Source organism: Pan troglodytes, chromosome 20, assembly GCF_028858775.2.
Source record: "Pan troglodytes isolate AG18354 chromosome 20, NHGRI_mPanTro3-v2.0_pri, whole genome shotgun sequence".
Taxonomy (NCBI): domain Eukaryota; kingdom Metazoa; phylum Chordata; class Mammalia; order Primates; family Hominidae; genus Pan; species Pan troglodytes.
In genome coordinates, this window is record NC_072418.2 from 17,630,392 (window position 1) to 17,645,431 (window position 15,040).

A 15,040-nucleotide genomic window follows, 5' to 3' on the forward strand; every position below is an offset into this window, starting at 1 on the left:
CTTTTGTTACACTTCTAATTTTTTCTATTTGTTTGTGGTTGCCAAAGAATTAGCTCTGGAATTTATTTTTCAGTTCCAGAATATTTCTTGTTTTTAGTTCATTAATTCTGCTTTGATCTTTATTAGCTACTCCTTTCTGTTTTAACAGAATGTTAAATATTTTCTGATAATTTTTAACAAAATCAAATTTTACAATATTGATTTTGTAACACTTGTATTGACAATATCTTCAAATTTTTAAGTTTTTATTTCTTGAGGATAGGCTACACATGTAGTCATTTGCAATTTTCAAACAATATGCTAAAAAAGGAATCTAAAAATCAAAATTAATGTTAACAGTCAAAGATGATCCCTCTTCATACTTTGGGATATGTTGTTATGGATCTTTTTTTTCTTTTGGTGCCAATATGTGTATAGTTTAAGAGATCCATAGGCTGAGTTCATTTCTCTAGCTCAGAAAAGGAGACCAAATGTCTTTTCATAGCAGTATCTGAAATGTTTTCTTTCCACATGATGGAATTTTTTTTTTTTTTCCCCTAGATGGAGTCTCACTCTGTCGCCAGGCTAGACTGGAGTACAGTGGCGCGATCTCGGCTCACTGCAACCTCCGCCTCCTGTGTTCAAGCGATTCTCTCTCAGCCTTCCGAGTAGCTGGGAGTAGCTGGGATTACAGGCACGTGCAACCATGCCCAGCTAATTTTTGTATTTTCAGTAGAGACAGAGTTTCACCATGTTGGCCAGGATGGTCTCGATCTCTTGACCTCGTGATCGCCCGCCTTGGCCTCCCAAAGTGCTAGGATTACAGGCATGAGCCACCGCCCCCAACCGAAATTTTGCATTTTTACTCTTCTTTCATACAGACGTTTTAATTCCCTTAGTGAAAGGGGTATGTTATTGTTAATTTTACTTTTTTAGATTAACAGTAAAAATAAAACATTTTCTCAAACATTTATTATCCTTTTACAGTTCATTGTATGAACCTTTAATATTCTATTTATTTTCCCCATCAATGCATTAATATTTCAATGATTTATAATTGTCTTTATAAAGATATTAACTTTTGTCAGTTAAATAGATTTTTTTTTGCATCCTAACTTTCTGCAAGGCACATTTTCTCATTCAGAATTTTTCAATTTATGGTTCCAGTTGCTGATCTCTTTTTGTATCAAAGGTGAATTATTCAGAAAGAATTCGTACTTTCAAAGATTATATCTATCCATATATAAATTTATAAAATCTATATGTTTATCTATGTTTTCTTCAGATAGCTTATGTAGTCTCTTGTCTGTTTGAAATGTATTTGGGACTACAGAGATGGGATTTGACATCATTTTTTCTAAATAATTAATCATTAAACACTTATTTATACCTTTAAAAAACACTATTTAAAATAACTAAAGGAGGCCAGGGAAGATGGCTCACAGCTGTAATCCCAGCACTTTGGGAGGCTGAGGTGGGTGGATCACCTGAGATCAGGAGTTCAAGACCAGCCTGACCAACATGGTGAAACCCCTTCTCTACCAAAAATACAAAATTAGCCAGGAATGGTGGCACATGCCTATAATCCCAGCTACTTGGGAGGCTGAGGCAGGAGAATCGCTTGAACCCGGGAGGCGGAGGTTGCAGTGAGCCAAGATGGTGCCATTGCACTTCAGCCTAGGCAACAAGAGCGAAACTTCATCTTAAAAAAAAAAAAAACCAAAAAACCACAAAACAAACAAACAAAAAACTAAAGGATTATAATTGGATTGCTTGTAACACAAAGGATAAATGTTTGAGAGGATGGATGCCCCATTCTCCGTGATGTGATTCTCATGCATTGCATGCCTGTATCAAAACATCTCATGTACCCCATAAATACATACACCTATTACATACCCACAAAAATTAATAATAAGTTTTAAAAAGAGAAATAATAAATAAGACCTAGTATTTGCTAGCACAACAGGGTGAGTACAGTCAAAATCAATTTAATTGCACATTTTAAAATAACAAAAAGAATATAATTTGATTGTTTGCAACACAGAGGATAAATGCTTGAGGGAATGGATACTGCATTTTCCATGATGTGATTACCATACGCATTGCATGCCTGAATCAAAATATGTCATGTAACTCATAGAGATGTACACTTACCCACACAACTTAAAAATAAAAAAAAAAAATTTTAAACACACTAAAGTATCCAGAAATAAAAAATGCAAGTTAACGTGATAAAAATTACACATTCTAAATCACAGTGAACATCATATTAAATTACAAAACTCTAGGGTTATTCTATTTAAAAAAGAAGAAGAAAAAGAAGATTGCCAACTCCTACCATAAATTTTAAAAGGATTCTAAAATTTCAAACCAATGCAATAAGACCTAAAAGAGAAATAGGTGTTATTAATTAGTATTATTTGGAGAAAATAGATGAATTTTAGAGAAAAACATGAAACTAAGAAGAAAACCCAGAAAAAGAATATGGCACCTCTTCAATACAAAATATCAAATGACTTCCTAATATAATACCAATAGCAGAGATGTTATGTGGGGGGGTATTACATTAAAATATTAAGAAATTAACATAATCTATATGTGTATTTTTAACACGTGAACAAAAATGTCTATCCAAAAAAGGATTAAAATATGCAGAGGAACATTTCTGCTACTGGAATGAGAATTTGAACATAATAAAGATGTCAATTTCTCTCCAAATTAATTGATAACTTTAATGTAATCTCCAATAAAATTCCAATGGTATTTTTCTTGCAACATGGCTAGAGGATTCTAAAGCTCATCTGGGAGGATAAACTGGCACATCAGAAATAAAATTATGAAAGAAACAATACTAAGCAAATTTCTCAACTCAATGTTTAAGTATATTTTGAAGATAGACAATTAAAAATATGGAACAAAAGATTTGATACCCTGCTTGCTGTCATGGCACAAATGACCATTTAAAATTATCTATTTATAAGACTGTGAACAAGAAAATGTCTTAATGTTTTTTGTTGTTGTTGTTGTTGTTGTTGTTGTTTGAGACAGAGTCTCGCTCTGTTGCCCAGGCTGGAGTGCAGTGGCATGATCTCGGCTCACTGCAACCTCCGCCTCCTGGGTTCAAGCAATTCTTCTGCCTCAGCCTCCCTAGTAGCTGGGACTACAGGTGTGTGCCACCACGCCCAGCTAATTTTTGTATTTTTATTAGAGACGGAGTTTCAACATGTTGGCCAGGCTTATCTCGAACTCCTGACCTCGTGATCCGCCCACCTTGGCCTCCGAAAGTGCTGGGATTACAGGCGTGAGCCACCGCGCCCGGCCGGAAATGTCTTAATTAAAAAAAAAAAAAAAAAAACTGAGAAAGGCCATTTACAGATTATCCTAAGAGAAGAAAATATAAAACTATAGTTAATCAAAAACTTTCTTTGTCTTTAAGAAAACTTAGAAAGTAAGTAAATGTCCAACATGGGCAAGTTTTAAAGAGCCATTTCCGTATGGCAGAATATTTTGATCTGATGGAATCAGATGATGGAAAATGGGGATAAAATTTAATTCTATATCTAGAAACTCTAGGGCTTTTCTATTTCAAAGTTCCATTTTTGTTGAGTTTAGGTAGGGAGATTGATAATATAAATGAAATGTAAACAATGATGATTAAAAACAGTGGTTATTATTTTTTAGCAGAAGGGGCATCCAAGATCCAGAGGATTTAACATGTAGACATTACAACTGGGCACAGTGGCTTGCACCCGTAGTCCCAGCTACTTGGGAGGCTGAGGCAGGAGGATCACTTGAGCCCAGAAGTTCGAGACTGCAGTGAGCTAGGATGGCGCCACTGCACTCCAGCCTGGGCAACAGAGCAAGACCTTGTCTCTAAAACAAAATGAAAAATAAATTACAGGAATGCAGCACAATAGAAGAAAAAGCCTTCTGAGGATTGACAATCTGCCTAGAATTAGGGAATTCTCATTGCCTGATTTCCTAATCCCCATGCCTTAGGCAGAAAGGGCAAGAGCAGCCACCAGGGATGCTGCGGTGGGAAGGATTGCTTAGGGATACAGGCAAGCGCTGAAGCAATAGTCCTCAAACTTGAGTGTGCATCAGAATTCCCTAGAGGGCTTATTAAAACCCAGAATGCAGGCCGGGCACGGTGGCTCATGCCTGTAATGCCAGCACTTTGGGAGGCTGAGGCGGGCGGATCATCTGAGGTCAGGAGTTTGAGACCAGTCTGGCCAACATGGAGAAACCCTGTCTCTCCTAAAAATACAAAAAAAAAAAAATTACCTCAGCGTGGTGGTGTGCGCCTGTAGTGCCAGCTACTCAGGAGGCTGAGGCATGAGAATTGCTTGAATCTGGGAGCCAGAGGTTGCAGTGAGCTGAGATTGCACCATTGCACTCCAACCTGGGCAACAGGGTGAGACTCTGTCTCAAAAAAAATAAATTAATTAATAAAAATTAAAAGGCCAGGCGTGGTGGCTCATGCCTGTAATCCCAGCACTTTGGGAGGCCGACGCAGGAGGATCACGAGGTCAGGAGTTCGAGACCAGCCTGACCAACATGGTGAAACCCTGTCTCTACTAAAAGTACAAAAATTAGCTGGGTGTGGTGGTACATGCCTGTAATCCCAGCTACTCTGGAGGCTGAGGCAGGAGAATCACTTGAACCCGGGAGGCGGAGGTTGCAGTGAGCCAAGATTGTGCCACTGCACTCTAGCCTAGGCGAAAGAGCGAGACTCCATCTCAAACAAAAACTAACACCAGAATGCTGGCTCCATACCCAGAGTATCAGATTCAGTTGGTCAGGTGGGCATGATAAGGCACATGTCTAATGAGTTCCCAGGTGATGCTGATGCGGCTGTTCAAGGAACCACAGTTTGAGGACCAATGATGTAGAGATGACTTCTCCAGGTAGCAATGGTAACTGTAACTTGTCGGCAAAGAAATCCAATAATTAGCCAAAATGCATGATTTCTTGAGTTCCCTGGGTTTGAATAAAGGATATTGCAGTCATTCTGGGGAATGCTTATTTGGAGTAAATTTTGTGTGGCTGGTTTTTTTTCCTCCTTCTCAGGAAACCCAGCGGCCCCATGGAAAGAGGAAACCAAACAGAAGTTGGAAACTTTCTCCTCCTGGGATTCGCAGAGGACTCTGACATGCAGCTTCTCCTCCGTGGGCTGTTCCTCTCCATGTACCTGGTTACCATCATCGGAAACCTGCTCATCATCCTGACCATCAGCTCAGACTCCCACCTCCACACCCCCATGTACTTCTTCCTCTCCAACCTGTCCTTTGCTGACATCTGTTTCACATCCACGACTGTCCCAAAGATGCTGGTGAATATCCAAACACAAAGCAAAATGATCACTTTTGCAGGCTGCCTCACTCAGATATTTTTTTTCATTGCATTTGGATGCCTGGACAATTTGCTCCTGACCATGATGGCCTATGACCGCTTCGTGGCCATCTGTTACCCCCTGCACTACACGGTCATCATGAACCCCCAGCTCTGTGGACTGCTGGTTCTGGGGTCCTGGTGCATCAGTGTCATGGGTTCCTTGCTTGAGACCTTGACCATTTTGAGGCTGTCCTTCTGCACAAATATGGAAATTCCGCACTTTTTTTGTGATCCTTCCGAAGTCCTGAAGCTGGCCTGTTCTGACACCTTCATCAATAACATCGTGATGTATTTTGTGACCATTGTCCTGGGTGTTTTTCCTCTCTGTGGAATCCTATTCTCTTATTCTCAGATTTTCTCCTCTGTCCTAAGAGTATCATCTGCCAGAGGCCAGCACAAAGCCTTTTCCACCTGTGGTTCCCACCTCTCAGTGGTCAGCTTGTTCTATGGCACTGGCCTTGGGGTCTATCTCAGTTCTGCAGTTACACCACCTTCTAGGACAAGTCTGGCAGCCTCGGTGATGTACACCATGGTCACCCCCATGCTGAACCCCTTCATCTACAGCCTGAGGAACAGGGACATGAAGGGGTCACTGGGGAAACTCCTCCTCAGGGCAACGTCTCTCAAAGAGGGGACCATTGCTATGCTCTCATGAATTGCAGTGAACACAATACTGAGGCCAGACTGGCCTCTTTCAGCCAATATTTCAACTTCTGTTTTTATGCATTTTTTTGAGACGGAGTCTTGCTCTGTCGCCCAGGCTGGAGTGCAATGGCGTGATCTCGGCTCACTGCAACCTCCGCCTCCCAGGTTCAAGCAATTCTCCTGCCTCAGCCTCCTTAGCAGCTGGGATTACAGGCATGCGCCACAATGCCCGGCCAATTTTTTGTATTTTTAGTAGAGATGGGGTGTCACCATGTTAGTCAGGCTGGTCTCGAACTCCTGACCTCATGATCCACCTGCCTCTGCCTCCCAAAGTGCTGGGATTACAGGCATGAGCCACCGTGCCCAGCCATTTTTTTTTTTTTTTTTTTTTTCAAGAAGGAGTCTCACTCTGTCACCCAGGCTGCAGTGCAATGGTGCGATCTCGGCTCACTGCAACTGCCGCCTCCCGGGTTCAAGTGGTTCTCCTGCCTCAGCCTCCTGAGTAGCTGGGATTACAGGCACCCACCACCATGCCTGGCTAGTTTTTGTATTTTTAGTAGAGATGGGGTTTCGCCATGTTAGTCAGGCTGGTCTGGAACTCCTGACCTCAGGTAATCTGCCCACCTTGGCCTCCCAAAGTGCTGGGATTACAGGCAATGAGCCACCGCACCCTGCCTTCTTTTATACATATTAAAGCATCTCTTCCCTTGCATCTTCCTTTGGAACGTTTCCTGCCCTTGCTACTGCTAATAAAGTTATATAGGATCACCCTTTTTGACTTTCTAACCAGTAATCTTAACTTTGTATGAATACAACCTGGTGTTTTCTCTGTTATCTTTAGTAATGATTTGGATTTTGTTTTTTGTTTTTGTTTTTTGTTTTTGTTTTTGAGATAGTCTCCCTCTGTCGCCCTGGCTGGAGTGCAGTGGCGCCATCTCGGCTCACTGCAACCTCCACCTCCCGGGTTGAAGCAATTCCCCTGCCTCAGCCTTCTGAGTAGCTGGAACTACAGGCATGCACCACCACGTCCGGCTAATTTTTGTATTTTTAACAGAGACAGAGTTTCACCATGTTGTCTAGGCTGTTCTCGAACTTCTGACCTCAAGTGATCTGCCTGCCTCAGCCTCCCAAAGTGCTGGGATTACAGGCATGAGCCACTATGCCTGGCCTGATTTGAGTTAAAAATATATGTATCAAATCTTACATGTTAAATATATACCCTCAGAAGCAATGAGATATGTCCCTATTTTGGACTTGTTGCCCTGGAAACTCATTTACAGAGATGTTTTTTGAGGTTACGTGAATAAAAATAACTCAAAGAGTTTCCTCCTTTTTTTATCTGATTCACTTTCCTTTCAGTCACACCAACTTTACTTAACTTTTCTACTCTTTCACAACATGGGTTCTTTGAATTTCAGAGCAATGTCTCACCCATTTTTGCAATCACAATGCCTAGCACAGTTATTGATAAGGAGTTCATGTTTACATGATATTTGTCAAATGGAGTAGAAAAATAGATGAGTGGATGGTTAAATATAAAATAAGATCTGGACCAGAAAAATACAAATTGATTAATCTGATTAGAGGTTTTGGCCAAGCATGGTGCTGCATGCCTGTAGTTTCAGCTACTCAGGAAGCTGAGATGGGAGGATGGCTTGAACCCAGGAGGTTGAGGCTGCAGTGAGCTGTGATTATGCCACTGTACTCCAGCCTGGGTGACAGAGTGAGACTCTGTTTCTAAATAATAATAATAATTAATTAAGTTGTTGAGCTAGAAACAAAATTCAAGGTTATTGATGTTGATATTAATAACACTTTATATACCAGAACAGTTTAAGAGCTTTATATACATTACCTCATTTAATTTTTCCAATAACTCTTTTATGTGATTAGTATTATTTCTCAAATTTACAACTAAAAAAGTAAGAGCTTATGGTAAGTAGGTAATTAGCTCAAGGTAATGAATGAAGCGACAAGGTTCAAATGCAGGGCTGTATGAATCAGACAGCTCTCCCAGGGATTATGTTGTGTTATTGTGGAGTCCTAGTTAGGGAAAAGGAGTCAGGCTGGCAAGACCAAGGGAAAGCAAAAAGAAGCAGATAGAAGTCTGCCTTTCTTCATGGTCCCGGACACAAAGCCCTCCTGTGCAAAACACTCACAATCTTCCTGCACTCAGCTATCACCAGACCCTTGGCTGATATAAACATTGCAAGTTAGCTCACTGCAACCTTGGCGTTATCAATACTGTACAAAGCCCTCTTCAGCACACAGCACAAGCACTGTCTTATAAAATCCCCAGCAAGCTTTTGTCCTTCGCAGTCAGCTCCTCTATTGCTGGCCTGCCCATTGCTTCCTTGCAATGTATTTTCATACTTTCTCCAATAAATCTGCCTTTCTTTACCTACAACTGTGTTGGTAAATTCTTCTTATCCTCCACACCACCAGCCCCAGACAGTCGCCACTCACCCACGACAGTTACCTCTAGTCAAACCTTCTAATAATAATAGTTAAACCTCAAAGGAACCAGGAATTCTCTGACATAAATTCTTACTTCTGGAATTATGCTCCCCAACCAAGAAATATTCTGTGTCTGGGGGCTGCAGCCTCAGAAATAAATGAAACCCAAGAGTAAGATTTATTGTTTCCTTTGATATTTTAATTTGACTTCCTTTGATTGTTCATGAAAATGAGCACATTTTTGTGCTCGATCTTTTTGTGTTCGATGTTTTTATAGTAACTCTTTTTTCCAGCTTTACTGAGGTATAATTGATGAATAAACATTGTACTTATTCAAGGTGTATAATGATTTGATATATGTATACATTGTGTAGTGATTTACTTGCATTTATTTTTACTAAATTTTGAGTTTACCTCCATTGATCATTTATAATCTTAGACTTTTTAAAATTCTAGTTCACTTAAAGCAGTTTTTAAATTTTTATTCTTAATCATGGATACACAATAGCTGTACATATTTATGGGGTACACATAATTTTTTTTTTTTTTGAGACAGAGTCTTGCTCTGTCACCCAGGCTGGAGTGCAGTGGCGCAATCTCGGCTCACTGCAAGCTCTGCCTCCCGGGTTCATGCCATTCTCCTGCCTCAGCCTCCTGAGTAGCTGGGACTACAGGCACCTGCCACCACACCTGTCTAACTTTTTGTATTTTTAGTAGAGACGGGGTTTCACTGTGTTAGCCAGGATGGTCTCGATCTCCTGACCTCGTGATCCACCCGCCTCGGCCTCCCAAAGTGCTAGGTTTACAGGCGTGAGCCACCGCACCTGGCCACATATGAAATTTTTACACATACAATATATATGGATCAAATCAATGTAATTGGGGTATCTATCGCTTCAAGTATTTATCATTTCTTATTGTTATAAACATTCCAATTCCACTTTTTTAGTTATTTTGAAATATACAATAAATTATTGATAACTATAGTCACCCTGTTGTGCTTCCAAATACTAGATTTTGTTCCTTCTAACTGTAGTTTTGTACTCATTAACTCCCTTCTTTATCCTCCCTCCCTCCTTACTGCCCCTCCTAGCTTCTGGTAACCATCATTCTACTCTGTTTCCATGAGTTCAGTTTCTTCAGCTCCCACATACAAGTGAGAACATGTAATGTGTTTTTCCGTGCCTGGCTTATTTCTTTTGTTGTTGTTGTTTGGTTTTTGCTTTTTTTTTTTGAGACGGACTTTTGCTCTTGACACCCAGGTTAGAGTGCAATGGTGCGATCTCGGCTCACTGCAACCCCCACCTCACGGGTTCAAGCCATTCTATCTGCCTCAGCCTCCCGAGTAGCTGGGATTACAGGCAGCCACCACCACGTCCGGCTAATTTTTTTATTTTTCGTAGAGACCAGGTTTCATCATGTTGACCAGGCTGGTCTTGAACTCCTGACCTCAGGTGATCTGCCCGCCTCAGCCTCCCAAAGTGCTGGGATTATAGGTGTGAGCCACCAAGCCCGGCCGCCTAGCTTATTTCATTTAACATCATGTCCTCCAGCTCCACCCATGTTGTTGTAAATGATAGGATCTCTCATTAATTTTTATGACTGAATAGTGCTCCATTGTGTATATGTAACACATTTTCTTTATCCATTCATCTGTTGATGAACACTTAGTTGGATTCCAAATCTTAGCTATTGTGAATAGTGCTGAAACAAACATGAGAGTGTATAAAAGACATCTCTTTTATGTATGTATTTATTAAATATTTCCACAGCTTTCCATTCATCTTTTATTAACTTTATTGTTTTACTTGCAGCTGTTTAATATGTTTGAGTCCATCAGTTATCTTCTCAGTTCTCTTCTTTTCTCTTTCTTCCATCTGGATTTCTGCTCAGAGGGTTAATCTATCTTTTTTTCTAGAATTCTGCTGCTATTTGACATTTTTCCTCCAACTTCATTCTATTATGGTGGTTGATGTTAAGATAGGAATTTAAGTTGATTTTGCTCCCCAATTAATAACCAATTATCCAAGTACCATTTTTAACGTCCTTCCTTCCCTCAATCAAAAAATTGATTTTTTTTCTTTTTCCTTTTCTTTTTCTTTTTCTTTTTTTTTTTTTTTTTTTTTTGAGGTGGAGTTTCACTCTTGCCACCCAGGCTGGAGTGCAATGGCGCAATCTCAGCTCACTGCAACTTCTGCCTCCCGGGTTCAAGTGATTCTCCTGCCTCAGCCTCCCAAGTAGCTGGGATTACAGGCACCCGCCACCACACTCAGCTAATTGTTGTATTTTTAGTAAAGACGGGGTTTCACCATGTTGGCCAGGCTGGTCTCTAACTCCTGACTTCAGGTGGTCCACCCGCCTCAGCCTCCCAAAAAGTGCTGGGATTATAGGCGAGAGCCACCACGGCCGGCCCCCTCATTGATTTTAATGTCACTTCTATAATATAGTAGCTTATTTTACTGAATTTGTTTTTCATTATCCAGCAGCATTGGTATACAGTCATGCCCCACATGATGATGTTTTGGCCTAAGACAGACCACATATATTATGGTAAACCCATAAGATTATAATGGAGCTGAAAATTTAATTTTCTTTTTTTTTTTTTTTTTCTTTTTTCGAGACGGAGTCTTGCTCTGTCGCCCAGGCTGGAGTGCAGTGGCACAATCTCAGCTCACTGCAACCTCCGCCTCCTGGGTTCAAGCAATTGTCTTTCCTCAGCCTCCCGAGTAGCTGGGATTACAGACGCCCACCACCATGCTTGGCTAATTTTTGTATTCTGAGTAGAGACGAGGTTTCACCGTGTTGGCCAGGCTGCTCTCCAACTCTTGACCTCGTGATCCACCTGCCTTGGCCTCCCAAAGTGCTGGGATTACAGGCGTGAGCCACTGCGCCCGGCCTGGAGCTGAATTTTCTAAAGCCTAATGACTTCATAGTCACTGTACTTCAGAATGCAACACATTACTCACACATTTGTGTCAACAAATCTACTGTTCCACCTGCTGTATAAAAGGCAAGCACATACAAGTATGTATAGTGCAGAATACTTGACAATGAAAATAAACGACTATGTTACTGATGTGTGTACTTACTATATTATACTTTTTTATCACTATTTTAAAGGTTACTCCTTCTACTTATTAAAAGAAAAAGTTAACCAAAAAACAGCCTCAAGCATGTCCTTCAGAAGATATTCTAAAAGAAGGCATTGTTAATACAGGAGATGGCAACTCCGTGCGTGGTATTGCCCCTGAAGACCTTCCGGTGGGACAAGATGTGGAGGTAGAAGACAGTAATACTGATGATCCTGACCCTGTGTAGGCCTAGGTTAATGCGTATGTTACAAATTTTTTAAACAGAAAAAAAAAAACATATAGAATAAGAATATAAAGAAAAAACATTTTTGTACAGCTGTACAAATGTATTTATTTTAAGCTACCCGTTATTACAAAACAGTCCAAAAGTGGTTTTTTATTGTTGTTGTTGTTGTTCTGTTTGGTTTTATTTATTTATCTTTTTTTTTTTTTTGAGATGGGATCTGGCTCTGCAGCTCAGGCAGGAGTGCAGTGGTGCAATCTCGGCCCACTGCAACCTCCACCTCCCGGGTTCAAGTGATTCTTCCTGTCTCAGCCTCCTGAGTAGCTGGGATTACAGGCGGCCACCACCACACCCGGCTAATTTTTGTATTTTTAGTAGCGACAGGGTTTCGCCATGTTGGCCAGGCTGGTCTTGAACTCCTGACCTCAGGTAATCTGCCCGTAATCCCAGCACTTTGGGAGGCCAGGGCCTGCGGATCACTTGAGGTCAGGAGTTTGAGACCAGCCTGACCAACATGGCGAAACTCCCGTCTCTACTAAAAATACAAAAATTAGCCAGGCATGGTGGTGAGCACCTGTAATCTCAGCTACTCGGGAGACTGAGGCAGGAGAATCGCTTGAACCTGGGAGGTGAAGGTTGCAGTGAGCCGAGATCTTGCCACTGTACTCCAGCCTGGGTGACAGAAAAAGACTTTGTCTGGAAAAAAAAAAAAAAAAAAATATGTATATATATATACACACACACACACGTATATATATATATACACACACACACATGTATATATATGCACACACGTATATACACACACGTATATATATACACACACGTATATATATATACACAGACGTGTATATATACGTATATATGTATATATATATACACGTGTATATATATGTGTATATATATATACTGATACTTTGCTGATTTTAATCTGTACCCTTCACTGTAATAAACCATAACTGGGAGTATGATAGCTTTTCTGAGTTCTACGAGTCTTTTTATTTTATTTTATTTTTTTGTTTTTTGAGACAGGGTCTCCCTCTGTTGCCCAGGCTGGAGTGTGGTGGTGCTATCTCGGCTCACTGTAACCTTTGCCTGCGGGGCTCAACTCACTTCAGCCTCCCGAATAGCTGGGACTACAGGTGCCCTCTACCGCGCTTGGCTAGTTTTTGTATTTTTAGTAGAGATGGGGTTTTGCCATTTTGCCCTGGCTGGTTTCAAACTCCTGGACTCAAGCAATCCTCCTGCCTTGGCCGCTGAAAGTGCTGGGATTGTAGGTGTGAATCACCACGCCTGTCTTGAATTCTATGAGTCTTTCTTTCTTTTTTTTTTTTTTTTTGAAACGGAGTCTCGTTCTGTTGCCAGGCTGGAGTGCAGTGGCACCAATCTCAGCTCACTGCAACCTCCGCCTCCTGGGTTCAAGTGATTCTCCTGCCTCAGCCTCCTGAGTAGCTGGGACTACAGGCGCCTGCCACCACGCCTGGCTAATTTTTTGTATTTTAGTAGAGACTGGGTTTCACCATGTTGGCCAGGCTGGTCTCGATCTCCTGACCTCATGATCTTCCCGCCTCAGCCTTCCAAAGTGCTGGGATTACAGGCGGGAGCCACCACGCCCGACCCTGAATTCTATGGGCCTTTCTAGTTAATTGCTGAACCTAAAGGTGGTCTTGGGGGACCCCTGACACAGAGACCATGGATATTGTTTTATCAGGAGAAATAATGGTTTTTCTTTACCTTCTTCTTCCGCCACTCTTTGAGAATGTAAGAAACATGAGTTGACCACTCTTCTTGTTGAAGCTGAAGCTTCCCTTCTCCCCAAACCTAGGAGAAACGTTTCTTCCCCTCCCTTGCTCACGCCGTCCTTCAAGCCCTCAGCATGTGCTCAGAGAGAAACAGAGACCTTATATACCTTTCATTCCTGCTCCTTTATTTCACTTTTCCCTCCCCCCTAAATGAGTCAAGCAGAACGTGTGTTCAGCCCACGGTCAGTTGGGCAACAGATGTGTCACCAGGACTCCCCTCCCCAGCCCCCTTCCCTCCTCTCTGGGGGGCAGAGCTGGAGGCCCCTCACATAGCACTCTCGTTGCCTCCCCGTCCCCGGGATGCCCCCTTCTCCTGTGCCATGAGGGACTTGTAGGGTTTCCCCAGGCTGGGGAGGGTGAGCTCAGCTTCCTGAAGCTCCAGCTCCCGTTGAGACAAGTGCTCGATGACAGCCGCTCCAATTGAGTCCCCCAGTACGTTGGTCATTGTGCGAAGCCGGTCACTGGTACAGGGAAAAAAGAAGCTGCCATTAATGGGGGCTTGAAAAGCTTCACAGAAAGAGGGTGCAGCAGAGGGGGTCCCTGTGCCAGGGAGTCAGAGGGCTCCCATTGCAGTACAATCCATGACCACATGTCCCCAAGCAGGTTCTTCCCCCTCTCTGCCCTGTTTCTCCTACTAACAAACAGGATGGACCAGCTCTGAGATGTTCATGTTTGATCTTAGATGTGATATTTTTTTTTAAATGAGGCTGGGTGTGGTTTAAAGAAAAAAGATCATATCATTAAAAAGATATGATCCCAGCACTTTGGGAGGCTGACAGGCAGAAGAATTGCTTGAGACCAGGAGTTCAAGACCAGCCTGGGCAACATAGCAAGACCGCGTCTCTACATAGAATAACTTTAAAACACAGCCTGGGATGGTAGCATGTGCCTGTAGTCCCAGCTACTTGGGAGGCTGAGATGGGAGGGTCACTTGAGCCCAGGACGTCAAGGCTGCAGTGAGCTATGATCATGCCACTCCACTCCAGCCTAGATGACAGAACAAGACCCTGTCTCTCAAAAAAAAGAAAATGAGGCAGGGCGTGGTGGCTCATGCTTATAATCCCAGCACAAGGCGGGCGGATCACAAGGTCAGGAGTTGGAGACCGGCCTGACCAACATAGTGAAACTCCGTCTCTACTAAAAATACAAAAAAAAAAAAAAAAAAAAAAATTAGCTGGGCATGGTGGCATGCCCAGTAGTAATCCCAGCTACTCGGGAGGCTGAGGCAGGAGAATCACTTGAACCTGGGAGGCAGAGGTTGCAGTGAGCTGAGATCGAGCCACTGCACTCCAGCTTGGGTGACAGAGCAAGACTCTGTCTCACAAAAAAAAAAAAAAAAAAAAGAAAGAAAAGAGAAAAATGAACATCTCATGCAGACGATTAAGGGTTATGAACTGAAAAGCACATAGAATCCGGAATGGTAAACCAGGGCAGGCCTGAGTCAA

General features: G+C 42.0%; 2 protein-coding genes across 7 annotated transcripts in view; one reads left to right on the forward strand and one right to left on the reverse strand.

Moving 5' to 3' along the window:
- Positions 1 to 5,068: 5,068 nt before the first annotated feature.
- OR7C2 (olfactory receptor family 7 subfamily C member 2) lies at positions 5,069 to 6,031 on the forward strand. The gene has a single exon (XM_001158785.4). The coding sequence runs from the start codon at positions 5,069 to 5,071 to the stop codon at positions 6,029 to 6,031; it is 963 nt and encodes a 320-aa protein (XP_001158785.2).
- Positions 6,032 to 13,694: 7,663 nt separating this feature from the next.
- The window catches only part of SLC1A6 (solute carrier family 1 member 6), a 29,889-nt gene continuing 28,543 nt past the window's right edge, over positions 13,695 to 15,040 (reverse strand). For all 6 annotated transcript variants that reach the window (XM_016935339.3, XM_016935338.3, XM_016935336.3 and 3 more), the window contains one exon: positions 13,695 to 14,056. In XM_016935339.3, coding sequence (XP_016790828.1) covers positions 13,861 to 14,056 — 196 coding nt within the window. In that variant the 3' untranslated portion in view covers positions 13,695 to 13,860. The remainder of the gene's footprint in view (positions 14,057 to 15,040) is intronic.